At 53.1% G+C, this 27873-nt stretch overlaps 1 protein-coding gene across 4 annotated transcripts; it reads left to right on the top strand.

The window, feature by feature from the left end:
• The first annotated feature begins 39 nt into the window (after positions 1-39).
• Positions 40-27706, top strand: CAPN1 (calpain 1). Of its 4 annotated transcripts, none has more exons than XM_064364750.1 (22): positions 40-58; positions 1742-2009; positions 2170-2239; positions 2522-2640; positions 5166-5299; positions 5410-5578; positions 6444-6527; positions 7165-7250; positions 7623-7697; positions 7817-7977; positions 19635-19810; positions 20673-20684; positions 21409-21620; positions 21725-21764; positions 23398-23463; positions 23548-23605; positions 24675-24739; positions 25192-25260; positions 25361-25439; positions 26072-26188; positions 26546-26604; positions 26991-27706. In XM_064364750.1, exons 2-22 carry the CDS (start codon positions 1743-1745, stop codon positions 27015-27017), a joined length of 2145 nt encoding a protein of 714 aa, XP_064220820.1. In that variant the 5' UTR covers positions 40-58; position 1742; the 3' UTR covers positions 27018-27706. The 4 variants fall into 4 exon arrangements, with proteins under 4 accessions (XP_064220820.1, XP_064220817.1, XP_064220819.1 ...); XM_064364747.1 differs by lacking the exon at positions 40-58 and adding an exon at positions 102-211; XM_064364749.1 differs by lacking the exon at positions 40-58 and adding an exon at positions 805-880.
• The last annotated feature ends 167 nt before the right edge of the window (positions 27707-27873 follow it).

The following is a 27873-nucleotide window of genomic DNA, read 5'->3' as shown; positions in this document are numbered from 1 at the left end:
CGGTTGGATGGGGACGGGGGCTGCCGTCCTACTCACAGCCTCTGCCGCCCTCTCCTGGGTAAGGTGACACATGGGCGCTTGCAGGTGGGTGGGCTGAGAGCTTGGGGGAGAGGGCAGGGACGTCCACCTCTCGAAGTTCCCAGGTTCAAGAAACCCCCGAACGCTGGAGAAAGATGGGCTCTCACAATCGGTCATCCCCATCCCATAGGCTGTACGTATGCGGACAACCGGGCGGAGCGGGGCCGGGACTTACCCAAGGTCACGCGGCGAGCCCGGTCCCCTCGCGTTTCACCCGGGGACCGCCGAGCCGGGGCTCTGCAATGGGCTGGGGGCGGGGAGAGGCGCGGCCCCGCGGGGTGGGGTTGCCGTTTGCGGAGTGTCCGGCAGGGGTCTGCTCGCCGCCAGCCCGGCCCCTCCTTGGAGCAGTTTCCGCAGCCCGAGGTAATCTCGGCCTTGCGCCGGGGCTGGCTGGGAGCAGCGGGAACAGCTGCGGCCGCGCGGAGCGAGGGGCGCCGGGGACGGTGCGGGGGACGGGGCGGGCCCGGGGCTGCCGGAGGCGGCGCCGCCGTCTGATCGCCGGGGAATGCCCGCCGGGGCGCGCGTGGGGTGCGGCAGCCCGGCTCTGCAACTCGAGCTGCTGCCCCTGGTTAAAAATACCCCCTGCCCGGCCCTTCCCCTCCCCCTCCCCCTCCCGCGTTGCCCTTCCGTCCGCGCCCTAGCCCCACCCGCGCTGGCCCCTCCCCGGGGACCGCGCTGCCTTTTACTAATTTGTCCTCTCGCGGAATTGGCCCCCGGCCTGCGGAGGGAGGGGCGGGGAGACACCGTAAGAGATAGTCAGGGACGGTGCGGGAGAGATAAGGGGGAGCCGAGAGGAAGCGGGGTAGGAACCCCGGGAGGAGAAGGAGGAGGAGAAGGAGAGAGGGAGGGCGGAGGGCGGAGGGGCAGCGGGAGGAGGGCGGGGAGGAGCGCTCTTCCTGGTTGGGCCCTGCCCTGAGCTGCCACCGGGAAGCCAGCCCTAGGGATAGCAGCGACCCCCAAACACTACTCCTCCAGGTAAGAAGCTGGGTGCCGAGCCGGGATTCCTTGACCCCGGCCACTGCTCCCGGGCTGAAGGGCTGCCCCAGCTCGGCCCCTTCTCGGGGCCCTCTGCGTGCCTGGGGCAGGGGCGGGGGCTGGCGGAGCAGCACAGTTCAGGCGCCAGTCCCAGCCTGGCTCACCGCTGTCCCCAGGGGCTGGGCTGGGTCCCACCAGCTCTGATAATGGAGCCTGCTGCGAGGGCCTGAAGAGGGGGACCCCAACTGTCTGGGGTTTTCAGCCCACGGCAAGGGTCCGGTGCACAAGGAGCGTGGCTAGTTTGGGGAGGGGGTTGCAGGCCCGTGAACAGGATCAAAGAGGCCTTCCCTGCCATGTCCCACCTGCCCAGTTCCTGTGCTGTCTGGAGGCTCCACCCTGCCCCACCTGACCTGCTGGCTCACCACAGAGCTGCAAGCCCCTGACAATGGGATCCGGGAAAGGAGAGGTGGTGGCCGGCTCGCCTGGGAACTGGGAAACCCCTTTCATGGATTTACTGGGAGCACCGGGAGGTGGCTGAGAACCCTGCGTCTGTGAGGGGAGCAGTGAGACAGGAAACCCCAGGTTTGGGGATGGATAAGCAGGGGCAGGACAGCCGCGCTTGCAGGCAGGAGCCCAGGTTCTAGTCTTGGGAAGGCCTGGGTTCTGAGCAGGCCCATCTCTCCCGCAGGATGGCGGAGGAGATCATCACTCCCGTGTACTGCACCGGGGTGTCAGCCCAAGTGCAGAAGCAGCGGGCCAAGGAGCTGGGCCTGGGCCGCCATGAGAATGCCATCAAGTACCTGGGCCAGGATTATGAGCAGCTGCGGGCACGATGCCTGCAGAGTGGGACCCTCTTCCGTGATGAGGCCTTCCCTCCCGTGCCCCAGAGCCTGGGTTTCAAGGAGCTAGGTCCCAATTCCTCCAAGACCTATGGCATCAAGTGGAAGCGGCCCATGGTGAGAGGGGCCATCCGGGGTGGGACTCGGCTGAGCCCAGATCCTGGATGAGGAGTAGGAGTGACACTCCATGTCCCTGGTGGGGAATGGGGTCTGGGGTGGCCGGGTGCCAGTTTCTGGGAGGGGCTGGGCCAGGGACAGGACTCTGGGTCTCTCGTAGGAGCTGCTGTCAAACCCCCAGTTCATCGTGGATGGAGCCACCCGCACAGACATCTGCCAGGGAGCACTGGGTAAGCCCCCAGGGGGGTGGGGTCCCAGGTGTTTTTTCCACAGTAGTTCCCCATTCCCGCTCCTTCAGGCTCTGCCCCAACTCCTCCCTCCTGCAAGCCCAGGCAGGCTCTGGCTATCAGTGCTGGGCTGGTTTGCCTAGATTCCTGGGTCTTTTCTGCAAGCTTAGGGGAGTTAAATGGCACTCTGGCCAAGGAAGCCCAGATTCTCCCCAGCATGAGCACCCAATTCCCCCTCCGAGGCAGGTGGGTAGAGCAGGCTGATATGCGTTCCTCCTGCCCCAGGGGACTGCTGGCTCCTGGCGGCCATCGCCTCCCTCACTCTCAACGACAACCTCCTGCACCGAGTGGTTCCGCATGGCCAGAGCTTCCAGGATGGCTATGCCGGCATCTTCCATTTCCAGGTGAGCGCCCACCTGGGGAGGAGGGGCAGCAGGCACCAGGGGAGATGTGGACGGGAGTTAGGGCCACACCCTGTGGGGCCAGCCCTCCCTCCAGCAGGTATTTGACCTCTCAGTGCCATCTGGGGTCTGTCATGTGTGAAGTGACTGGGCTGGGCAGGTATTTGGGCTGGCAGTTTTCCTAGGTGATTGTATGTATCAGGTGGAAAGTGCTTGAAAGAACAGAAAAACTTTTGTGTTACATTCTGTGGGACAAATTTCGCTCCTCCCCGGGGCCGGTCTCAGTTGCCCCATCCGAGAAAGGAGTGCTCACTGGAGAAAACATCAGCATGTGTGGCCTTCTGCACCTGTCAAGCCTCCCATCCCCCCATCCCCCAATCCTCCCACACTTTGGCAAGGTCTGGCTGAGCTCAGCAGAAAAGAAAGACTTGGAATTAAGTCTATGGAAACCAGCTTTTCCTGATGGTGTGCTCAGGGCCCATTTTTCAAGTCACACCAATCAATTCTCAATGAGCTGCCATCGGGAGGGACATGCCCAGCAACCCCTGATGAGACCCTCAGGCCTTGGAGTCCCCAGCCCTGCCCGAAGGAGTCCTGGGTGTCCCCTCCTTCTGCCTGGTTAGAGAGCCCCTTATCCTATTCTGTCCTTGCCTGATGTGCGGGTGGAGGTGGCCCTCAGAACCCAAGGTGCAGAACCCACGGTGCGGATCCACTTTGGCCCAGTGCCAAACCCACCTGCTGTGGTCTGTGGTCTGCTGGGGTGCAGCCTCGCTCCCCTCCCTGCCCTCTTCCCTCGCTCCTCCAGTTCGCTCCTCCCTAGTCTCTGATTGGCCAGTTCTGTACCTGCCACCCACACTCTTTGCAACCTGGGCTGTTACCTGGGCTCCCGGCTGCCTCCTCTCCTCCCCTGTTGTCCTGTCCCTGACCCCTCAGATAGTACCTGAAGTCCTTGGTTGCTTCTGACCCCAGATGCCTTGGGCCCTGCCCCTGCCCTAGGAAACCTGCCCCTTGTGGCATCTCTGAAACAAAGCCTGTGATTGTGAGAACCAGTCCTGCTCACCTTGTGGCTGTAGGGTCTGGATGTCACATTTTCACTCCTCATCCAATGACATGGGTGTCCCCAACCCCCTAGAATAGGGAGGGAAGAGCTAGGAGGCCATGGCCTAAAAGGGAGATAGTTCCAGAAAGCCCAGGCCCGAGAGCTTTCCCACCCTGTTTGTTCAGTGACTCACTAAAGGCTTTGCTTGTGTGCTCTTGTTTAAGTCTTCTGTGAAGAAGGTGCTGCTGCTCCTTTTTATGGATAGGGAAACTGAGGCTCAGAGGTGATAACTTTCCCGGGATCATGTATCTTGTATATCTTGAGCATACATGTACATATCAGGTATATACATCTCTAATCTATATATGGTATGCATGTATTAGTATATATCAGATATGTGTATATCTAGTATGTACTATACAGGCAAAGGAAAGCATCCCTTAGCCCTCTGAAGGTTCACTGAAAAATCAACTCACAAAAGGAGGTTAGTAGGAGAAATGGCATACAAATTGACTAGCCTGCAGCTTGGGGTTGGGAACCACAGAGTGATCACCCCAGCCCAGCAATGGGTACAAAGCTTATACCATCCTGAGGCTACAGGAAGAATGGAGGCTCGAGCACAGCCAAAACCAGGTTCTGGTGGTAAATCAGATTATAGTGGCAAGACTGGCTACGGAAGCGGGAGAAAAGGGGGCCTGGATAGCAAAGGCGGTCTTGTCATGTAGATGAAACTCATAGGTGGCAACCCTCAAGAGAATAGACGGTAATTGTTTCTTTCAGACCTTTAAAGGGTGTCAGGCTCTCAGTCTGACAAGGGAAGGCCTTAGAGAAAGCCTGGCTACCTCAGATTTTCTCTACAGATAGAAATCTCTCCCACAAAATACAGTGTTACAGGGCTGTTTCTGTTTGCAGACCCTCTGAACAGCTATCTAGTGAAATATTTTTATTTCCTTCAGTACCTAGATCTATATGTATCTAGTATATATGTAGCATACATGTATCAGTGTATATTTAATATATCCATGTATAGTATATGTTAAATTCACATGTATTTAGTATATATCAAGCATACATGTATATAGTATATCTGATCTAGTACATATGCATCTAGTATGTATCTAGTATACCTGACCTAGTGCCCATGCATCTGTGTCTAGTATATGTGATTTAGTACACATGCATCTAGTATGTATCTAGTATACCTGACCTAGTGCCCATGCATCTGTGTCTAGTATATGTGATTTAGTATACATGCATCTAGTGTATATCTAGTATACCTGGTCTAGTTAACATGCATCTAGTATGTATCTGCTATACCTGATCTAGTATACATCTAGTATGTATCTAATATGTGTGATTTAATCTACATGTATCTAGTAAGTATCTGTACACATGATCTAGAATCCTTCATCTAGTAAGCTAGAGGTAAGAATGGAGCTCAGATCTGGGAGATTCCAAAGCGGGTACTCACTGTGCCCTTCCCCCACAGCTATGGCAATTTGGGGAGTGGGTGGATGTGGTCGTGGATGACTTGCTGCCTATCAAGGACGGGAAGCTGGTGTTTGTGCACTCTGCTGAAGGCAATGAGTTCTGGAGCGCCCTGCTCGAGAAGGCCTATGCGAAGTGAGTAGGGGCCGAGGGGACAGCTCCAGCCTCCAGGGGGTGGGGGCTCCTGACTGTCTTCCCAGAGGGTCCTGCTTGGCGCCAGATCGCTGACCTAGAGCTGCCCACAGGGTAAATGGCAGCTACGAGGCCCTATCAGGGGGCAGCACCTCGGAGGGCTTTGAGGACTTCACAGGCGGGGTCACCGAGTGGTATGAGTTGCGCAAGGCTCCCAGCGACCTCTACCAGATCATCCTCAAGGCGCTGGAGCGGGGCTCCCTGCTGGGCTGCTCCATAGACGTGAGTGCGGCCAGCCTGATGCTTTGGTACCCTGGAACCCTGGTATCCTGACCTGTCACATTTTCCAAACGTCCCCACCCAGGCTCTGCTCCAGACCCCTGTCCTGCCCCTAAGCTCCATCTCTGGATGCAGAGCCAGTCTCATCCGTCACTTCCACCTCCATGCCTGGTGTCGTTCCTGTCCTCACCTCCCCACTCCTCCCCCAAAACTTCACACCTCAGCTCTTTCCTGGGCTTGCTTTTCCGACCCTTTCTCCTGCTGTTTCCCTCACTGGTGTCATCTCGATCCATGCCATCCCCTGTCCAGTTCACCAGCCTCAGATTTCATCTCCTGGTCTCAGTTCCCACCCATTCCTGGCCTCAGTCCCACACTCACTCCAGTCCCACCTTCCTGCTCCTCTGTTCCCACTCTCTACTCCACTCCCCAATCCTTGATGCCAGACTTGACCCCAACATCACTGCCATCCACAGCTCTAACCCCAGCTCCCGTTCCCCATCCCTAACCAACTCTCCTGTCCTCACGTCCTTCTCTGTGAGGCCCACTGAGGGCCATGTAGCTCTGGTGGGCCGTGCACGGCTGTGTGTGTGTGCATGCATGTTTGCACAGGTTCTGGTCAGCCTTGGCCAGTAGCAGTGTCAGTGGGGTGCCTGGGCACCCCCATCCCAGATGCTCCAAAAGAGCAGCATCTATATGTGGGGGTGTCTATAGGTGTGGGTGATGAACTAGGTGGGATTGGGGTCCCTGCTTGCTGCTCCCAGCAACTATTGTATGTGCAGGTGGGAACATAAGGCCCTGAGTGCTGGGGGCTCACGTGGCAGGGCTGGGGGACCTAGCCACTGACCACAATGCGTGTGTCTTTCTGCAGATCTCCAGCGTTCTAGACATGGAGGCCGTCACCTTCAAGAAGTTGGTGAAGGGCCACGCCTACTCTGTGACCGGGGCCAAGCAGGTACTGCCCTGGGTGGGGCCTTCCCTGCAGGGTGGCTTTTGCCCCCGTCCTGTCCTTGCCTCTCTGGCACCTGACCAGGGCTATGGAAGGTGCTGGCTCCTCCTTTCCCCTCCTCCAGCACCTTATCTCTCAGGGACAGCCATCTGAGATGCCTATCATGTCCTGCCCTGACTGACTGTGGTTCCTGTGCACAGCTGCCTGCCTGGGCTGTGAATTCCAGCACAGGCTTCATCTGGGTGCTGAGCAGGGCTTGGAGAGGATGAGGGTATGGGAGGTGGAGTGTTAAAGTGCGTGCATGGGCCAGGTACAGTAACTCACACCTGATAATCTCAATACTTTGGGAGGCTAAGGCAGGTAGATCACCTGAGGTCAGGAGTTCGAGACTAGCCTGGCCAACATGGTGAAACTCTGAAGTTTTTGTACTGAAAATACAAAAATTAGCTGGCCGTTGTAATGGGCACCTGTAATCCCAGCTACTCAGGAGGCTGAGGCAGGAGAATCACTTGAACCCGGGAGGTGGAGGTTGCAGTGAGCCGAGATTGCACTAATGCACTCCAGCAAGTAGTAAGACTGTCTCAAAAAAAAAAAAAAAAAGTGTGTGCCGGAAGCTAGCACTGATGGGAGCTCTGGGAAATAGGTGAACTACCGAGGCCAGATGGTGAACCTGATCCGGATGCGGAACCCCTGGGGCGAGGTGGAGTGGACAGGAGCCTGGAGCGACAGGTGAGGGGCAGTGCGCACTGTCTGGGGTGCCTTGGGGAAGCTGTTAGGTGCCCCGACATTTCTGCTCTGGGCTCTACCAGGCCAGGCTGGACTCAGGATTGAGCAGAAGGGCCCATCTTCATGCAACTGGGTCTGGGGGACTGGCCTGACAAAGCTCAGGCTGTGCGGTCCCCTGTGCCCAGCCACTGGGTGTGCACAGGGCATCTGACTGGCCCTGATGAGACAAACCCCTAAACCAGAACCTTGGGGCTTGACCTTGAGGAGGCCACCTGGGCTGGGCAGAGGGAAGACAGGCCAGGGTGGACAGGCCCCAGGGACAGAGGCCAGGCAGGTCAGTGCCCACCAGCCCTGGCAGAGCCCTGCTCCTCACAGCTCCTCAGAGTGGAACAACGTGGACCCATATGAACGGGAGCAGCTCCGGGTCAAGATGGAGGATGGGGAGTTCTGGTGAGCGCTCGCCTCCCCTCTGCCCCGCCTCTCCTCCCCTCTGCCCCGCCTCTCCACCCCACACCTCCAGTTCTGTGCCCTGCCGCCGCTGCGCCTCACCCGTGCACCTCCACCCTCAGGATGTCATTCCGAGACTTCATGCGCGAGTTCACCCGCCTGGAGATCTGCAACCTCACGCCCGACGCCCTCAAGAGCCGGACCATCCGCAAGTGGAACACCACGCTCTATGAAGGCACCTGGCGGCGGGGGAGCACCGCGGGGGGCTGCCGGAACTACCCAGGTGACCCGAGCCCGCGGACGTGCAGGCTGCACAGGCGGGCTCTGGGGCTTCCTGCTTCCTACCTTAGGGGCTCCAAAAATCATGTCATCTCACTGAGCCTCCGTATCCTCACTTGAAAGATATAGGCTGATCTCTTGAATTTGTTTGGAGGGTAAAATATTAAATGTCCTGGTAAATTCTAAAGAGGCATTACCGTCCTGGGGCCCGAGCCCAGGCTGCTAATGAGGGGAGAAGACCTGTTGCCATCCAGCCACCTGCCTGTCACTCCTTTCCTGGGCCCTTCCCTCCTGCCTCCTGCCGTCTCTTTTTTTTTTTTTTTTTTTTGTGTGTGTGTGTGAGACAGAGTCTCTGTTACCCAGGCTGGAGTGCAGTGGCATGACCTCAGCTCACTCCAATCTCCACCTCCTGGATTCAAGTGATTCTCCTGCCTAAGCCTCCCAAGTAACTGGGATTACAGGCACCCACCACCACACCTAGCTAATTTTTTTTTTTTTTTTTTATGGAGTCTTGCACTCTCTCCAGGCTGGAGTGCAATAGTGCGATCTCAGCTCACTACAACCTCCGCCTCCTGGTTCAAGCGATTCTCCTGCCTCAGCCTCCTGAGTAGCTGTGACTACAGGCACATGCCACCACGCCTAGCTAATTTTTGTATTTTTAGTAGAGACAAGGTTTCACCATGTTGGTGAGGATGGTCTCGATCCCCTGACCTTGTGACCCACCTGCCTCTACCTCCCAAAGTGCTGGGATTACAGGTGTGAATCACTGTGCCCTGCCAATTTTTGTATTTCTAGTAGAACTGGGGTTTCTCCATGTTGGCCAGGCTGGTCTCGAACTCCTGATCTCAGGTGATCCACCTGCCTTGGCTTCCCAAAGTGCTGGGATTACAGCTGTAAGCCACTGCACCAGTCCCCTCCTGCCTTCTCCTGCCATCTTTCCCTGGGCTTCTAGATCCATGTGGCCAACTTGGGCCACAGCCTGGCCTCTCAGTTCCTTGTCACTCTCACCTGCAGCATGCTTTTCCTCTACCTTAGCTTGGGCCCCACCACGAGGGCACCAGAGCTGCCTTGCCTTGCAAACGCCTGCTCTCTGGTCTCCACCTTCGACTCATTCCACTCCCTTCGTCTTCAACTGTTGGCCTGATGGCCCGAGCCAGTCTGTCAAACCCACTGCTTGGGTACCACCTGCCTCTCCCATCTTGCCTTCTCTCTTTACCTAGGTTAGAGCTATCATTTTAATCTTGTTTCTATAAATGCTTCCAGTCTCCTGGCCTCTCTCTCCCATCACCTGGCACAGAAACCATCCTAGTGGAACTCAGCTCTCCACTGGCTTGGGAGCCATGAATGTGGCAGGAGAGAAATCACATAACCAATGCCATATATTCCCATAAACTCATAGCCACAAACCTCAGTTGATTTGAGCTTTTTTTTTTTTTAATTTTTGAAAATTTTTCATCTAAGCTTCCTGACATCAGTTGAGCATTTTAAATGATTCCCAGCAATTCCACTACTGGTTAGTAAGGTTTCCACTCTCACTTGACCTCTCCCCACTGTCACTCTCATCTTTCGGCCTGGCTTCGCACTTCATTGAAAAGAAAGACTTCGTCCTGCAGGACACCTCGTGTTCCCGCCTCCACATCCCCCCGTCTTCTGCACCTGTGCCTGTGTCCTCGACAGTGGCAGAACTGTCCCCGCTCATGGGGAGTCCACCCCTGCTCCAGATCCCATCCTCCCTGACCTCTGAAAGCATTTGCCCCTTTATCTGTCACCTCTCTCTCCAGCATCATTACAGAGAATCCTCTGTCTTAAAATGAAGCAACCCTCTCGACCCCACTTCCCTGTTCATTTCTCCTCCCTCCTTCAAAGCACGATTTCTTGGGAATTACCATACTCTCTATTTCCTTTCTCACTTCTGCTTGATTGCTCAACCCTTCCCGGTCCAGCTTCATCCCTACCATGCTGCTAAAACCGCCCTTTCGAAGGTCACCTATAACTTTGGCCTTGCCAGATCCGCTGCCGCTCTGTTCTCCTGGGCTGTTCTCAGCGCTGCTCCCTGCCCTCTGTTTTGAAGCATGCTTCTCCCTTGTAGGGATCCCATTTCAGTCTTTCCCCAAATAGATAACCACTGTTCCCTGTACCATTTTGTTATAAGTAAAATTTTGATGCTGCAAAATAAATAGCACTCAAAGATAAATCCTTTCAGCAAGGCAGTTTACATCTACAGAAGGGTGCCATGCACAGACGGAGGAATGGCAGCCGCACGCATGGACAAGGCAGGAAGGGGTACTTATGCCTGATGGGGTCATCCCTACTGCTGTGTCATTCCCCTGTTGGCTAGGGTTAGACCTCACGAGCTAGGCTAATCCCGATTGGCTATTTTAAAGAGAGCAGGGGTCCGAGCTGGAGTGGCAGGGTGGGTGGTTTGGCAGGAAGGACGGTTATGGGCGGGTTAGAGCAGGCAGCCAGGGGTGACCTAGGTCAAAGAAGGTAACTGGAGCAGGTGACCAGGATGAGTCAGGATGGAACCGGGGACTGGGGGAACAGATGTGAACTACTGATTAGAACCAGTGGAGAAGGTTGTTTACTGGAACTACAAGGAAGTTAAACTTTAAAATAGAGAAAGAATAAGAGAGCTGAACATACCGACATACTGATTCTTTGAGGAGAAACTTGGGGTTCACTGTAGCAATTTATTGAGAAATACGTCACCTCCTCACTCCCCAGCAGCACTAGTGGCTTCGTGTAGTCCCCAAGTATGTGTCGGTCTGTTTCTGAACTCAGCATTCTGTCCCTTGGTCTGTCCCTCTGCCAATAACACATTGAATTCATTACTATAGATGTATAAGTTCTGCTGTTGGACAGGATGAATTCCTTCTTCAAGAGTCTCTTAGCTGTTCTGTTTTTTTTTTTTATTTTTTTAATTTGAGACGGAGTCTCGCTCTTGACCAGGCTAGAGTGCAGTGACGCGATCTCAGTTCACTGCAACCTCCACCTCCTGGGTTCAAGCGATTCTTCTGCCTCAGCCTCCCGAGTAACTAGGATTACAGGCACATGCCACCATACCCAGCTAATGCTTGTATTTTTTTTTTTTTTTTTTTGAGACGGAGTCTAGTTCTGTTACCCAGGCTGGAGTACAGTGGTGTGATCTCGGCTCACTGCAAACTCCGCCTCCCAGGTTCAAGTGATTCTCTTGCCTCAGCCTACTGAGTAGCTGGGATTACAGGTGTCTGCCACCACGCCTAACTAATTTTTATATTTTTAGTGGAGACTAGCTTTCACTGTGTTGGCCAGACTGGTCTTGACCTCCTGACCTTGTGATCTGCCCGCCTTAGCCTCCCAAAGTGCAAGGATTACAAGCAGGAGCCACCGCACCTGGCCTAATATTTGTATTTTTAGTAGAGATGGGGTATCACCATGTTGGCCAGGCTGGTCTCGAACTCGTGACCTCAAGTGATCTACCCGCCTTGGCCTCCCAAAGTGCTGGGATTACAGGTGTGAGCCACCACACCTGTCTTAGCTCTTCTTGACCTTTGTTTTTCCAAATGAATTTTAGAATCAGTTTACCAAGTCCTATGAAAAACCATTTTGAGGTTTTAATTTGGAATTGCATGAAATCTATGGAACAATTTGGGGAGAATTGACATTTTTATAATTTTAAGTCTCAACCAAGAATGTGGTATATCTGTTTATTTTGATCTTTAATTATTTCAATAGAATGTTGTATTTTTCATCATAAAGAATTTATACATCTCTTGAGATTTAATGCTAGGCACATTATAATTTTGTTGCTATTATAAATAGTATGTTCTTTAAAATTACTTCTCCCAAGTGAATCTCATTGCTGATACAATAACATGTATTTGACCTTTTATTTATTTATTATTTTATTATTTTTTTTTGAGACGGAGTCTTTCTATGTCACCAGGCTTCAGTGCAGTGGTGTGATCCCGGCTCACTGCAACTTCCGCCTCTCAGTCCAAGTGATTCTCTTGCCTCAGCCTCCCAAGTAGCTGGGACTACACGTGTGCACCACCACACCCAGCTAATATTTTTTTTGTATTTTTAGCAGGAACGGGGTTTCACCATTTTAACCTGAATGGTCTCAATCTCTTGACCTCGTGATCCGCCTGCCTTGGCCTTCCAAAGTGCTAGGATTACAGGTGTGGGCCACCGCCCCCAGCCTCATTTGACCTTTTAAATGTATTTTTTATATCCAGCAAAATTTTAAAAACTGTAATTAATCTTACTGAATTATCTGTATGTATTTTTTCGTATAATTTTGACTCACTGCAACCTCCGCTTCCCTGGTTCAAGTGATACTCCTGCCTTAGCCTCCCAAGTAGCTGAGATTACAGGTGTGCACCACCATACCTGGCTAATTTTTGTATTTTTAGTAGAGACAAGGTTTTACCATGTTGGCCAGGGTGGTCTTGAACTCCTGACCTCAGGTGATCTGCCTGCCTTAGGCCTCGCACAGTGCTGGGATTATAGTCGTGAGCCACTGCACCCAGCCCTTTTTGGTTTTCTAATTAAGAATATAGCATCTGCAAATAATGACAAATTGTTTCTTCTTTTCTATTTCTTACAGCTTTTGTTAGTTTCTCTTGTCTAATACTGCTGCCTAGAACTGTAGAGCTTCCTGCTCTTGTTCCTCTCTTTTTTTTTATTTTTATTTTTAGGAGCAACCCTATTAACTAAGCCCCACTCTTAAAGGGGAAGTTTTCACCACCAAGTATCTTTTTAATCGTGGTTTTTTTGTGGATACCTTTTGTCAGACTAATGAAGTTTCATACTGTTAAACACTTTTAATTGTCTATATTATGATGATAATGTGCTTTTTTTCTTTTTATTTATTAAAATGGTCCTAGGAGTTTGAGGACAGCTTGGGCAACACAGTGAGGCCTCACTTCTACAAAACATTTATAAAAATTTAGCCTGGTATGGTGGCACACGCCTGTAGTCCCAACTACTCAGGAGGCTGAGGAGGGAGGATCTCTTGAGCCAGGGAGGTGGAGGCTGCAGTGAGTCATGTTTGCGCCACTGCAATCCAGCCTGGGCAACAGAACGTGACCCCGTTTAAAAAAAAAATAAAATGGAAAATTGCATTTCTTGCTTTCCTAATGTTAAATCAACTTTACATTCTTGAGATAAAAGCAACACGGTCATGAGTGAGATCTGCCTGTGATTTTCCTTTCTCGTACTGACCACACTGGTTTCAGTGCTATGTTCATCCTGTACGGTGAGTTGAGAAGTATCCCCTCTTTTTCTGTTTCCTAGAAGAGTTTACATAAGATGGGAGTGATGTGTTACTTGAATGGTTGGTAGAACTTGTCTGTAAAGCTGTCATGCTTGCTTTTTTCTTTGTATGAAGATTAATGATATTCAATATTGAAAGTTAAAGGTTATAGAATTGTTCAGATTTTCTGTTTCTTGAGCTGATTTTGATGAGTTGTATTTTCTTTTGTTTTTTTTTTTTCTTTTTTAAGAGAGACAGGGTGTTTTTAGAGACAGGTTCCTCACTGCAGCCTCGAACTCCTGAGCTCGAATCCTGCCTCAGCCTCCTGAGTAGCTGGGACTACACAGGTGTGAGCCATCATGCCCAGCTAATTTTTTATTTTTATAGAGATGGGAGTCTCACTATGTTGCCCAGGCTTATCTTGAATCCCTGGGCTCAAGTGATCCTCCCACCTTTGCCCCCCAAAGTGCTGAGGTTAAGGGCATGAGCCACTGTGCCCCGCCCTGAGTTATATTTTCTAATAATTGATTCTTTGCATCTATTTTTAAAGTTATTAGCCCAAAGTTATCCTTAATATACTCTTATGTCTCATGTGTAATAATGTCCCCTTTTTATGCATGGCATTGCTCATTTCACTGTCTCTTTTGTTTTTATCAATCCTGCAAGAAGTTTGTCAATATTTACAAAGAAATGACTTTTGACTTTGTTGGTCCTTGGTGCTTTGTATAGTATTTCTTTTTCTTTTATTATTTTTACTTACTTACTTATTTAGAGATGGGGGCTTGTTCTCTTGCCCAGGCTGGAGTGCAGTGGCACGATCCTAGATCTCTGATTCTAGGTCACTGCAGTCTCAAATTTCTGGGCTCAGGCGATCCTCCCACTTCAACCTCCCAAGTAGTTGGGATTATATGTGTGTTCCACTGTGCCTGGCAGTATTTTTTTCCTATATCATTAATCTTTACTGTTTATTATCTCATTCCTTCCACTTTCTTTGGATTGATTTTTTTTTTTTTGAGACAGAGTCTCACTCTGTCACCCAGGTTGGAGTGGTGCGATCCTGGCTCACTGGAACTCCCGTCTCCTGGGTTTAAGTGATTCTCCTGCCACAGACTCCCGAGTAACTGGGATTACAGGCATGTGCCACCACACCTGGCTAATTTTTTTTTTTATCGTAATTTTCGTAGAGATGGGGTTTCACCATATTGGCCAGGCTGGTCTCAAACTCCTGACCTCAAGTGATCTGCCTGCCTTGGCCTCCCAAAGGGGTTATAGGCTTGAGCCACTGTGATGGGCCTGGATTGATTTTCAGACTTTATTTTATGACTTCTTAAATTAGATGCTTATTTCATTAATTTAGAGTTTTATAATTTAAGCAACTAAAGTGATAAATTTCCTTTTAAGTACATCCTTGAGTTACACAATATTGATACATAGTGTTTTTGACAATTGTGATATAATTCACACACCCGAAAATTTGTACTTCTAATGTGTGAAATTTAGTGGCTTTTAGTGTCTCACAGTGTTGTGTAAGTATTACTATTATCCAGAGCTTTTTCTTCACCCCCCACCCCGAAAATCCTGTGATCACTGGCAATCACTCTATTTTTTTCTCCCCATCAACCGTGAATCTACTTTTTGTCTCTATAAATTTACCTATTCCGGACTTTTTTGCTTTAGCATAATGTTTTCAACGTTCATTTATGGTGTAGAAGTACTTCATCTCATTTTTATGGCAGATTAATCTTTCATGCTATGGCTGTCACATTTTGCTTATTCATTCGTCAGCTGATGGGGTGTTATTTCCAGTTTTTGGCTGTGTGAAGAATGTCCCTGTGAACATTCGTGTGCATGTGTTTGAGCATATGTTTTCAGTTCTGTGGGGCCTGTAACTAGGAGTGAAATTGTTGGGCGATAGGGTAATTCCATGTTTAATTTTTTGAGGAACTGCCAATCGTTTTCCAAAGCAGCAGCACCATGTTATGCCCCCACCAGCACAGTGTGAGGGTTCCGGTTTCTCTACATCCTCTTCAACACTTGTTACTGCTCCTCGTGTTGATTATAGCCATCCTAGTGGGTGTGAAGTGGTGTCATTGAAGTTTTTGGGTTTTCTTTTTTTTGAGATGGGGTCTTGCTCTAGTGCCCAGGCTGGAGTGCAGTGATGTGATCTCGGCTCACTGCAACCTCTGCCTCCCAGGTTCAAGTGATTCTCCTGCCTCAGTCTCCCTCAGTCCCTAGCTGGGACTACAGGTATACACTGCCACACCCAGCTAATTTTTGTATTTTCAGTAGAAACGGGGTTTCACCATGTTGACCAGGCTGGTCTTGAACTCCCAATCTCAGGTGACCCACCCTCCTTGGCCTCCCAAAGTGCTGGGATTACAGGCGTGAGCCACCGCGCCTGGCTCTAGATGATTTAACGGATCTTTTCAAATCTGTTCATGTTTGCTCAAATTTTCAAACTTTTCATTTATTCCTTTAAATATAGTAAGCATAGTCTTATACTCTGTGTCTGATAAGGTCAATATCTGAAGTCTTAGTGGTCAGGTTTTGTTCATTGCGGCTGCTGCTCCTGCTCAGTTACCATGTCTTGTTTCCTTGTGAGATCTCTGCCTTGTTTGGCCTAGAAGTTCACCTGTGAGAGAGATCTTTGAGTCCTCAGATACGGTAAAATTGCTCCGTGGTGTTTCTGCTAGTCACCTGGAATGCTACCAATCCAGAACACCTTTTTCGTTCTTACTTATTTATTTATTTATTTAGAGACACAGTCTTTCTCTGGCTGGAGTGCAATGGCACAATCTCAGCTCACTTCAGCCTCGACCTCTCAGGCTCAAGCAATCCTTCCACCTCATCCTCCTCAGTAGCTGGGACTATAGGCATGCATCACCACACCCCGCTAATTTTTGTATTTTTGTAGAGAGGCGGTTTTACCACCTTGCCCAGGCTGGTTTTGAGCTCCTGTCTTCATGCCATCTGCATGCTTTGGCCTCCCAAAGTGCTGGGATTACAGGCATGAGTTACCACATCCAACCTTGTTCTTTTTTTGAGACAGGATCTGACTCTGTCACCTATGCTGGAGTGCAGTGGTGCAATCATAGCTCACTGCAGCCTCAACCTTTTGGGCTTAAATGATCCTCCCAAGTAGCTGTGACTATGATATAGACACGCCCCACATGCCCAGCTAATTTCTTAAATTTTTTGTAGAGATGAAGTCTTGCTGTGTTGCCTAGGCTGGTGTTGAACTCCTGGGCTCGAGTGATCCTCCCACCTCAGCCTCCTGATTTACCTGGGTCTGCAGATCCATGCCACCATGCCTGGCTCATTTTTTTTTTTTAACGTTTGTAGTGTTGGCGTTTTCCCTTTGTTGTCCAGGCTGGTCTCGAACTTCTGTGCTCAATCAGTCCTCCCACCTCGGTCTCCCAAAGCACTGGGATTATAGTCCATCAGCCACTGTACCTGGTGCAGAACACTTTTAAAACTAAATTATCTTCTTAAGTTTTCACAACCAGTGTGAATTAAAACTGAAAGGTCGTGTGAAGGCTGGTGTGAGGTTATTTTTTCCTTCCCCCTAGGGAGGTTTAATTTTCTTAATTTTTTTTTTTTTTTTTTTGAGACATGGTCTTGCTCTGTTGCCCAGGCTGGAGTGCAGTGGCGTGATCTTGGCTCACTGCAACCTCCACCTCCCAGGTTCAAGGGATTCTCCTGCCTCATCCTCCCAAGTAAGTGGAACCAGGTGCCCACCACCATGCCCGGCTAATTTTTGTAGTTTTTCAGTAGAGACTGGGTTTCACCATGTTGGCCAGGCTAGTCTCAAACTCCTGACCTCAAGTGATCGACCCGCCTCGGCCTCCCACAGTGCTGGGATTACAGGCATGAGCTACTGCGCCTGGCTGAATTTTCTTTGATACTTAATTGCTGACATTCCTGATGGGGCTTCCAGTTTAATTGCAGGAACCTCCTATTGGATTCTCTACCTCAGGTAGATCTTGGACTTGATCATCTGCTTCTATTCCTGGGGGTCAGGGGTCTACAGAAGCCCTTTGCCATTATTTACCTTGCAGGACTCCTACTTTCTATTTTTTAAAAACATCTTTATTAGGCTGGGCGCGGTTGCTCACACCTGTAATCTCAGCACTTTGGGAGGCCGAGGCAGGCAGATCACCTGAGGTCAGGAATTCAAGACCAGCCTGGCCAACATGGTGAAACCCCGTCTCTACAAAAAAAAAAAAAAAAAAAAAAAAAATTAGCCAGGCGTGGTGGCGTGCACCCGTAGTCCCAGCTACTCGGGAGGCTGAGGCAGGAAAATTGCTTGAACCCAGGAGGCAGAGGCTGCAGTGAGCTGAGATCGCGCCATTGCACTCCAGCCTGGGGGACAAGAGTGAGACTTGGTATCAAAAAACAAAACAAAACAAAACTTTATTGATATTTAATTCACATACCATACAAGTCACCTATTTAAAGTTACAATTTAAATATACTATTTAAAGTATATCACAGAGTTGTGCAGCCATCACCATATCAATTTTACATTTTATTATCCCAAAAGCAAATGAGGTGCTCCTTAGCCATCATGCCGCAGCCCTCCCGGCAGCCCTGATCACCACAAATCTACTTCTTATCTTATCGCTATGGATTTGCCTATTTGGGATATTTCCTGTGAACAGAATCATATAATCCAGGGTTCTCTGTGTCTGACTTTTTCCACTTAGCATAATGTTTTCAAGGATCCTCCATGTTGCAGCATGGATCAGTATGTGGTTCCTCTTTGTTGCCAAATAGTATCTCACTGTTTGGCTCTATAATTTGTGTATTCACTCTTCAGTGCTGGATAATTGGGTTGTTTCATCCACTCAGCTGTTATAAATGATGCAGCCATCAACATGCTTTTCCCCCCTCCCTGTGGAGATGGAATTTTGATCTGTTGCCAGTCTGGAGTGCAGTGGCGCGATCTCGGCTCACTGCAACCTCCACCTCCCGGGTTCAAGCGATTCTCCTGCCTCAGCCTCCTGAGTAGCTGGGACTACAGGCATGGGCCACCATACCCAGCTAATTTTTGTATTTTTAGTAGAGATGGGATTTCACCATATTGACCGGGCTGGTCTCAAAACTCCTGATCTCAGGTGATTTATTTGTTTGTTTGTTTTTGATAGGGAGTCTCGCTCTGTCGCTCAGGCTGGAGTACTGTGGTGCCATCTCAGCTCACTGCAACCTCCACCTCCCGGGTTCAAGCGATTCTCCTGCCTCAGCCTCCTGAGTAGCTGGGACTACAGGCATGGGCCACCACACCCAGCTAATTTTTGTATTTTTAGTAGAGATGGGCTTTCACCATATTGACCAGGCTGGTCTCAAAACTCCTGATCTCAGGTGATCCACCTGCCTCAGCCTTCCGAAGTGCTGGGATTACAGGTGTGAGCCACTGTGCCGGCCACAGTCTTAAGAACAAGTCTTTGCATGGACACATGTTTTCATTTCTCTTGGGTATAGACCTACGAGTGGAATTTCTGGGTCATATGAAGCTCTGTATTTAACCTTCTGAGAAACTGCCAGAATGTTCTTCAAAGCAGCTGCAGCATTTTACATTCCACTAGCATCGTGTGAGGTTCTGATTCTTCCACAGCTTCACCGAAATTGTTATTATCTTTATTTTTATTATTATTATTGTCAATGGAGGGCAGGGGGTGTGTGGCTTATTAGTGCCTCTGAAAAGTTTTGCAGTTTACCTTTCTGTCCAGCACTGGGTTGTTTTGGTCAAGAGGGTTCTTTAGGCAGCAAAATCACCCAACTGCCAGAAGTGCAAGCCCCTTGCTGGCTGGCTGTGGCCTCCTGTCGGACCCCTGCTTTTTCTCTTGCCCTCTTCTAAGTCGTTATCCACATGGCACTCGAGTCATCTTTGATTCCTAATGCAGTCACATCCCTCTCTGCTGCAAGCTGTGGGAGGGTCCTTTCTCTGCTTCAGTCCATACGCCCCAGCTCCTGGCCACTCCTGCAAGCTCTGCGGTCTCCCTGATCCTCGTGCTCCCTGAAGCCTCTGTAGGTGCTCCCTGTCCGCAGATGGGTGAGGCCCTTCCCCACCTCTGCTCTGGGATGTCCTCCGCCTGGCTTCTGCTTCCCGGCAGCTTCCTAGGTCAGCCCCTTCGGGACTCAGTGCACAGGCCTCCTACTCTGACCTACTCCTGCTTGCTTTTCGTTGCAGTTGCTCTGCTCGCTAACCTAACGGACGTGCTCAGACTTAAGCCTTCACTTTCGGAATGCAGGTCGTGAGGGCATGGACCGAGCCTGTCCCAGCCTGCCCATCACCCTGTACACTCTGGGAGCTCAGTAATATTTGTTGAATGAATGAATGTGCACGGGGGGGGGGCGTGCTGGGGAGGCTTGGGGGCCACGTCGCTCTGCCCACCTCTGATCCCCGCCTCCCCACCTGCCCGCAGCCACCTTCTGGGTGAACCCTCAGTTCAAGATCCGGCTAGATGAGGTGGATGACCCGGATGACTACGGGGACCGCGAGTCAGGCTGCAGCTTCGTTCTTGCCCTGATGCAGAAGCACCGCCGCCGCGAGCGCCGCTATGGCCGCGACATGGAGACCATTGGCTTCGCAGTCTATGAGGTGAGCAGGGTGAATGCCTGGTGGATCTCACTGAGCAGGCAGAGGACCTGGCGCCCTCCCTCGCCACCCGCAGCGCAGGGGGGCTTCCGCCAGGGGGCGCCGGAGGCCATGCCTTCCCCCCAGATTCCACCTCCCACCCCCACTCTCCACCCCTCCCCCTATCCTGATGGCTGGAAGGTCTCACCCTCCAGGAGGCACCTGCTGAGGCCCTCTGGCTGACAGGGAGCGAAAAGAGAGGAAGGGAGTTGACTCAGGGAAGGGAGATTCTGGGATTCACCCCACGCTTAGAGGGAGGCCTGCTGCTCTTGGAGGAGGGAGCTGGCTCAGCTGACGCCTGGGAGTACTGACTCCCTGTCTTGGAGGCTGTGAGCAGAAGCTGGCAGGGGCAGCATAGGGGATAGGGAGGGCCTGCAGGCCAAGGCGAGGCTGTGCCAGTTGCTCTGTGATTAGAATTCCTTGCTCTTGCCTTGTATCTGCCCTGTTTCACACACTGCCTTCAAGACAGGGACAGAAACTTCTGGGCCTCCCTGGCTGCAGTCTCGGCTCACACCCAGACCCCCTGGCAGCAGCCCGCAGTGGCCCTTTCCTGTCCCTGGGCTTCAGAACGTTGCAGTTGCCTGGCCTGGAGCCTCTGACTCAGCGAGTCGTAGGGCGGGCATCCCAGACCAAGAGGACCCTGCCTGGGCCCTCCCTCCTGGGGTGCTGCTCTGGTGCAGGGACAGATCTGGGTCCCCAGGGCCCTGCCTTCTGCCTCCTCATCCCATCAGTCCCACCTAAGCACTCAGGACCTCTGCGTAGCATACATCGTGACCCCACCCCGGGACAAACACACTCTCTGACTTCCCCTGTCTCTCTATTTCAGGTCCCTCCAGAGGTACGTGTGGCACCTGAGCCACCTGCAGTCACACACCCCTGATGGTGCCAGAGGGGAGCAGCCCAGTGGCAAACCCACCCTGGCCTGGAGAGCTAAGAAGTCATCTTGTTTCACTGCTTGAAAAATGCTGCTTCCCACCTGTTCCGTGGGCAGAGCAAACATTGCTCTCCTGAGGGTCACACAGGAAGTCAGTGAGGGAGCTGGATTTGAACCCTGGTCTTCAGAGTCCCTGTCTGACATGTACACACGAGGCTCTTCCTGCCTTTCGGTCTACACCGAGTAAGGGAAGTCTAGCAATGTTAGGGGCAGGGCATTAGACAGGCTGAGAGTTTTGCCCCCTTGAGCAGTTGCTTAAGCTCCGAGCCTCAGTGTTTGTGTCTGTAAAATGGGCATAACAGCAGAACAGCAAATGAGGTGCTGAGTGCCCTGCAGTGCCCAGTCCAGGGAAAGCTCCCAGTGATAATAATGACAGTGCTATTGAAGCACATGCCTTATCTGGAATCTCGTGCTACTCTCCTCTACCCTCTGCAATGAGTAGTGTTATTACATTTTACAGATGAGGAAACTGAGGCTAAATGTCTTGTTAGGGTCATGCAGGCTGTGAGTGAGCCATGCCCCAGCTCTCCAGCCCCTTGGCCAGGACAAGGAGTCTGGGTCTGGGGGTGGCCCCTGAGGGTGGGCTCAGTGGGCAGCTACAGCCCTGCTCCCTCCTCCCTCCCTCCAGCTGGTGGGCCAGCCGGCCGTGCACTTGAAGCGTGACTTCTTCCTGGCCAATGCATCTCGGGCGCGCTCAGAGCAGTTTATCAACCTTCGAGAGGTCAGCACCCGCTTCCGCCTGCCACCCGGGGAGTACGTGGTGGTGCCCTCCACCTTCGAGCCCAACAAGGAGGGCGACTTTGTGCTGCGCTTCTTCTCGGAGAAGAGTGCTGGGACTGCGTGAGTGTCATGGACTGGCCCCCGCCACCCTCCCCTCTCCCAGCCTCTCCCTTCAGACCTTCTGCTGTCCCCTGACCCGCTCCTTTCCTCCCCACTCTCTGCAGGGAGCTGGACGATCAGATCCAGGCCAATCTCCCCGACGAGGTATGTGGTCCCACCCCATCAGGCCCCGTCCTCCTTTCCTCCTCACCCCTGGGTGTGTGATGAGGACCCGGGTTTCCTGTCCCCTGAGTTCCTGCTAGCAGGGAAGATCCCCTCCTGGCAGGAGCCATAGGAGTAATGCTAATCCCTCATCGGCCCAGCACTTTACAGTTTGCAGAGGACCTGTGATACTAACGGCACAGCCCCCGAGCGCTCACCCTGTGGCGTGTCCGTGCTGAGCACTTTACCTGTGTCACCTCATTTCCTCCCCACATCAACCCTGTCTGGGTCTTGTGCCTCCTCTGAATGGGAAATTCAGGTTCACAGAGGTTAGGGAACCGCCTGAAGCCATGTAGTAGGGATCCAAACTCTTGAGACTGAGTCTCGCTCTGTCGCCCAGGCTGGAGTGCAATGGCATGATCTCAGCTCCCTGCAACCTCTGCCTCCGAGGTTCAACCGATTCTCCTGCCTCAGCCTCCTGAGTAGCTGGGATTACAGACATGCCCCACCACACCTGGCTAATTTTTTTTTGAGACAGAGTCTTGCTCTTTCACCCAGGCTGGAGTGCAATGGTGTGATCTTGGCTCACTGCAACCTCCGCCTCCCAGGTTCAAGCGATTATCCTGCCTCAGCCTCCTGAGTAGCTGGGATTATAGGCTTGTGCCACCATGCCCAGCTAATTTTTTGTTTTTTTTTTTTTTTTTTAGTAGAGATGGGGTTTTGCCATGTTGGTCAGTCTGGTCTCGAACTCCTGACCTCGTGATCCACCCACCTTGGGTAAATTTTGTATTTTTAGTAGAGAAAGGATTTCACCATGTTGGTCAGGCTGGTCTCGGACTCCTAACCTCAGGTGATCCACCCACCTTGGCCTCCCAAAGTGCTGGGATTACAGGTGTGAGCCACTGTACCTGGCCCAAACTCTTGCCTTTTAATCACTGAGCTGGATAGTATCTGTCTGAGCTCAACAGCGCCCACTTCATTTAGGTCACATCAGCCCTGGGCATGGGGCAGGGCAGGGCAGGTACAGGATTCCCCTTTCACAGATTAGAAAAGTGAGACTCAAACCAGGCGCAGTGGCTCATGCCTGTAATCCTAGCACTTTGGGAGGCTGAGGTGGACAGATCACCTGAGGTCAGGAGTTCGACACCAGCCTGGCCAACATGGCAAAACTCCATCTCTACTAAAAATACAAAAATTAGCTGGGCATGGTGGCGGGCACCTGTAATCCTAGCTACTTTGGCGGCTAAGGCAGTGAGGTTGAACCCAGGAGGCGGAGGTTGCAGTGAGCTGAGATCATGCCAGTGCACTCCAGCCTGGGTGACAGAGTGAGACTCCATCTCAAAAAAAAAAAGAAGAAAAGTGAGGCTCAGAGGAGTGAAGCGACTTGTAGCAGATATGTGGTCTCAGTCCTCCCTCCAGCTGCCTCTGCAGGGGCAGAGCCGGGGTCTCTCTTGCCTGCCTTCTCCCCCAGCTGTCTCTGCAGGGGCAGAGCCGGGGCCTCTCTTACCTGCCTTCTCCCCCAGCTGCCTCTGCAGGGGCAGAGCCGGGGTCTCTCTTACCTGCCTTCTCCCCCAGCTGCCTCTGCAGGGGCAGAGCCGGGGCCTCTCTTACCTGCCTTCTCCCCTTCTTGGTCCAGCAAGTGCTCTCAGAAGAGGAGATTGATGAGAACTTCAAGGCCCTCTTCAGGCAGCTGGCAGGGGAGGTAGGTTGGGGCATGGTGGGTGGGGAGGGGCCTGTGAGGGGCAGCCCTCCCCCGGGGCAGGTGCCATCCGCTGTCTCTCCCCAGGACATGGAGATCAGCGTGAAGGAGCTGCGGACAATCCTCAACAGGATCATCAGCAAACGTGAGTCCCCTCGGGGCCGCCCCACCTCCCCACATCAGAATCCAGGCTCATGCCCTGGTCTGCATGAGTCGGGGAACCCTCCAGTTTTTCTGAGTGCAGCTCCCTACCATTTCCATCCCATGCTCCTCCTTCTGACCTGCTGTCCTGAGAGTCCCTGTGCTCGGGCGCTGTGCCTTCGTGGGATTAGAAGCACAGCCTGGCCGGGCACAGTGGCTCATGCCTGTAGTCCTAACACTTTGGGAGGCCAAGGCGGGTATATCGCTTCAGCCCAGGAGTCCAAGACCAGCCTGGATGACATGGAGAGACCCTGTCTCTACCAAAAAGTACAAATATTAGCCAGGTGTAGTGGCGTGCACCTGGCGTCCCAGCTCCCCAGGAGGCTGAGTTGGGAGGATGACTTGAGCCCAGGGAGGTTGAGGCTGCAGTGAGCTGTGATCACATCCATGCACTCCAGGCTGGGCAGCAGAGCAAGACCCTGTCTCAAAAAAAAAAAGCAGCAGCAGCACCTTAGTGCCAAGAAAAAGTCTCCCCTTAGCCTCCTGGGCCAGGTCTTGTGGCTTGGGGAACATCACATGACTGGCTTCACTCCCTGCATACAACTGCCAGCAACCACTCCCTCCCCTCCCCGCCCCTCCAGCCCGGAGCTGCCCATGGGCTTTGCTGCCACTGACCTCCCTCCATATGGTTTCCTTAAGCAGAGCCTCTCCTCCTCTCCTCTGCTAGTGAGGCCCTGCTTATCCTCCATAACCTGCAGCAAGCCCCGACGCGCCCCACCCCGCCCCACCCCATCCCACCCCGCCCCATCTTTCTACCCAATTTCCTGCTGTTCTGTTTCACGCTGGTTTCTTTATACTTTGGACTAATTGTGGCTGTTGGGACTTTGGCTCGATTGCTAAAATACTTTCCCTGTACTTCCTGATGATAATAATCCTGCCCACTTCCTCTGCCAGATACTGCACCTACTGGGCAGGATTTGTGCCTCCCTGACAACCCCCCACCCAGTGCTCCCAGCAGGGGCAGGGGCAGGAAGTTCGCTAGGTTGAGATGTTGGAATTGGTTTTTCTTGTAGACAAAGACCTGCGGACCAAGGGCTTCAGCCTGGAGTCGTGCCGCAGCATGGTGAACCTCATGGATGTATCCTTGCGTTCGCTTTTGTCTCCTGAGTGGGGTTTTGGGTGGAGGAATCAGTGCTGGGAGAACTGTCCCAGGACGGTGCAGAGAATGGGACGGAGCCATGTGGAGTGTGGACACACAGTGCCCCGTGTTTCCCTGGACGTCTTCCTGTTGGTTGGGAGGGAGAAACTGAGGCACAGGCCCGCGTCACGTGAACGGTGGAGCAAGACCTGGGTCCCCACTGACTCTAAGGCTGGCGCTGTTTCTGACCCCTCCCCTGCCCACTCCACTGCACCCCAGCCCAGAGAACGAGGCAAGCCTGGCTGTGGGCTAACTGCACAAGGCTTTTGCTCCCTCTCCCCACCCTACCCCGAGGCCGCTGGCCAGCTCCACGGCCATCTCCCCTCTGCACAGTTGCCCACTCTCCCATGCCTGGTCTAAGTGGTGGAATTTCCTTCTTAACGGCCACCTAGCGTGATGGCAACGGGAAGCTGGGCCTGGTGGAGTTCAACATCCTGTGGAACCGAATCCGGAATTACCTGGTAGGTTGTCCCCACTCACCTGTTTCGGCAGGTGGGGGCCAGGCAGGCAGGAGGGGCCTGGTGACTTGGCCTGGCACTCACCCTCTGCACCCCACCCCAGTCCATCTTCCGGAAGTTTGACCTGGACAAATCGGGCAGCATGAGCGCCTACGAGATGCGGATGGCCATCGAGTCAGCAGGTGAGACCCCAAGGCCGATGGCACGTGTGGGGCCCGGGACAGGTAGCCCCACTGCTCCCGTGCCCCAGGCCCTTGTCCCTGGAGTGCTGGTGGCGACGTGGTTAACAGCCATCTTTTCCTTTTCCCCGTGGTTACTGAGCTAAGTGCATTACTGGGTTTCCTTCCTTTCTTCCTGTCTGCAGCCTAACGAGGCTAGGGTCTTTCACCAGCTCCATTGTGCACGTGAAAATAGAGAGGCTGTGAGAAGGAAAGTGACTGACCTCAGGCCTCGCAGCCAGAAGTGGGCAGAGCCAGGCTGCAGCGCCTCCAGTGAGGGAGGTGCAGGGCTCACCCCGCCAGCCCGCTTAAGCACAAGGCCAGGGTATTCAGGACAAACTAAGCTGGACCCCTGAGCCCTCACTGGCCAGCTCCTGATTCCCTGGCATGACCCAGGCCCTGAGAATGGCACTCACTTGCCCAGCCCCTCACAGCTACTGGCCCTGCCCAGGAGGCCTTCATGCCCCTTCCCCTGGAGAAGAAAAGGCCCTAAGCACCCTGCCTAGCCCCAGCCCCCTCCTGGGTACCCAACCCCTTCCCCATCCTGTTGGGCAGGGGCTGCGCCTCCCTGACCTTCACTCACTCTCCCGGACCAGGCTTCAAGCTCAACAAGAAGCTTTACGAGCTCATCATCACCCGCTACTCAGAGCCTGACCTGGCGGTCGACTTTGACAACTTCGTGTGCTGCCTGGTGCGGCTGGAGACCATGTTCCGTGAGTGTCCCCGGCCACCTCCCACCCTCCAGCTCCATCCCAAACACGTCAGCCAGGAGCTGGTGGGAATGACAGATGGCTGAATTAGCAGAGACAGGCCAGTGCAGTGGGCGTGTGCCAGAGAGGCCTAGGTCTGGGGTTGAGGAGCCCTGGTTGAGGGCCAGGAGAGTGGGGGAGGTAAGGGAGTTGACGGGGCTTCTCAGCAGCAGGAAGAACTGCTTCCCAGCTTCAAGGGGTGTCAGCTTGGGGTACTGTGGGGAGGTAGAGAGGGACCAGGCAGGAAGGGGGCCAGGCCTGGCCCTGCATGAATGTCCCACTGAGTTCTCAGCCCTGTATCACCTTTTCTTGAACACACAGGATTTTTCAAAACTCTGGACACAGATCTGGATGGAGTCGTGACCTTTGACTTGTTTAAGGTGGGAATCTCCCTGGGCCCATGGTGGGGGAAGAGTTCCAGGTGATTGAGTTTTTTCATCTGACCAATGTTCTCCTGTCCTTTCCTGGAAGCGAGCCTGGGCCTCAGAGCCAACCCTAAAGGCTGGGCCACCTGAGTCCTGAAAGGCTGGGGTCGGGGTGCCTGGTTCTGGGAGAGGAGCAGGACGGGGGCCCAGGCCCTTGGGGGCCTCTGTGGGAGCAGCAGTCTGGTTTCCTAGGGGTGGAGGAGGTAAGAAGGTAGCCCCTCCATGAGGTCCCTGAGGTGGCTCCTGAGCCGTGGAGTGGGGGTTGGGCCTGGGGTTTAGGTGGGGAGGAAGCCAAGCGGCTGTTCCGGCTGCCCCCGGCTGACCTGCCTGCTCTCCCGCAGTGGTTGCAGCTGACCATGTTTGCATGAGGCAGGGGCTCGGTCCCCTTTGCCCTGCTCCTGTCCCTCCTCATCTGCCAAGCCACGCCTCCTGCCACGCCACACCAGGCCACGCCAGCTGCAAGTGCCTTCCTTGGAGCAGAGAGGCAGCCTCGTCCTCCTGTCCCCTCTCCTCTCAGCCGCCGTCGTTCGTCTGCTCTGGGCAGAGCTGGGTGGCCCCTGCCTGCACCCACTATGGGCTTGGGATGGACTCGGGCCCTCCATTGCCAGGCCAGGAAGGCAGCTTTCGCTTGTTCCTGTCTCAGAACAGCCCCAGGTTTTCTCTGCATCCTGATGTGTCCCCGCTCCTCACTCAGTGCCACTGACCTTGCCTCGCCTGCAGACTATAAATTATAACCACTAGCTCCACAGTCTGCAGTCCAGGCATGAGGAGCCGCCTCCCGGCTCGGGGAGTCCCCAGGGCTGGGAACGCCTGTGCCTTCCTGAGCAGAAGCCAACGCCCCCTCTGCCCTTCTCTGGCCCTGCTGCCAACCAGGAGCTGTCCAGCCTGTGGGCGGTCGGCCTTCCCTCCTTTGCTCCTTTTTATATTGGTGATTTTAAAGGGGACTCTTCAGAGTCTAGTGTACTGGTTTTGGGGGTGCCAGAGGCACTAGGCCTGGGGAGGGAGGTCCTGTGTTCCATACAGAGGAACCCCAAATAATAAAGGAAAAGGCCCCACATCTGACTGTGAAGTGTTTCTCCCCACCCTGCTGCCTGGAAGACACCTACGGGCCCTAGCCCATGGGGCAGCTCATGGCCTCAGCTCACCCTTCCCCTCCAACCCCTCCGTCTCCTTCCTCTTGACCCTGGAGGCTTGAACCCCTGCTGGAGTACTGCGGATCTGGGC

Source organism: Aotus nancymaae, unplaced genomic scaffold, assembly GCF_030222135.1.
Source record: "Aotus nancymaae isolate 86718 unplaced genomic scaffold, 86718_ANA_hifiasm-v0.15.2.pri h1tg000059l, whole genome shotgun sequence".
In the NCBI taxonomy this organism is placed as follows: domain Eukaryota; kingdom Metazoa; phylum Chordata; class Mammalia; order Primates; family Aotidae; genus Aotus; species Aotus nancymaae.
The sequence above is the reverse complement of the archived record's forward strand: the minus strand, read 5'-3'. Positions and strand labels throughout refer to the sequence as shown.

Bases quoted from the DNA above. Each gene is read 5' to 3' on its own strand.
- CAPN1 (XM_064364747.1), top strand. From the start codon at position 174: ATGGGCTCTCACAATCGGTCATCCCCATCCCATAGGCT. The intron at 2,641-5,165 runs GTGAGCGCCCAC...CTTCCCCCACAG, and splicing joins CCGGCATCTTCCATTTCCAG to CTATGGCAATTTGGGGAGTG. The intron at 7,251-7,622 runs GTGAGGGGCAGT...TGCTCCTCACAG, and splicing joins ACAGGAGCCTGGAGCGACAG to CTCCTCAGAGTGGAACAACG.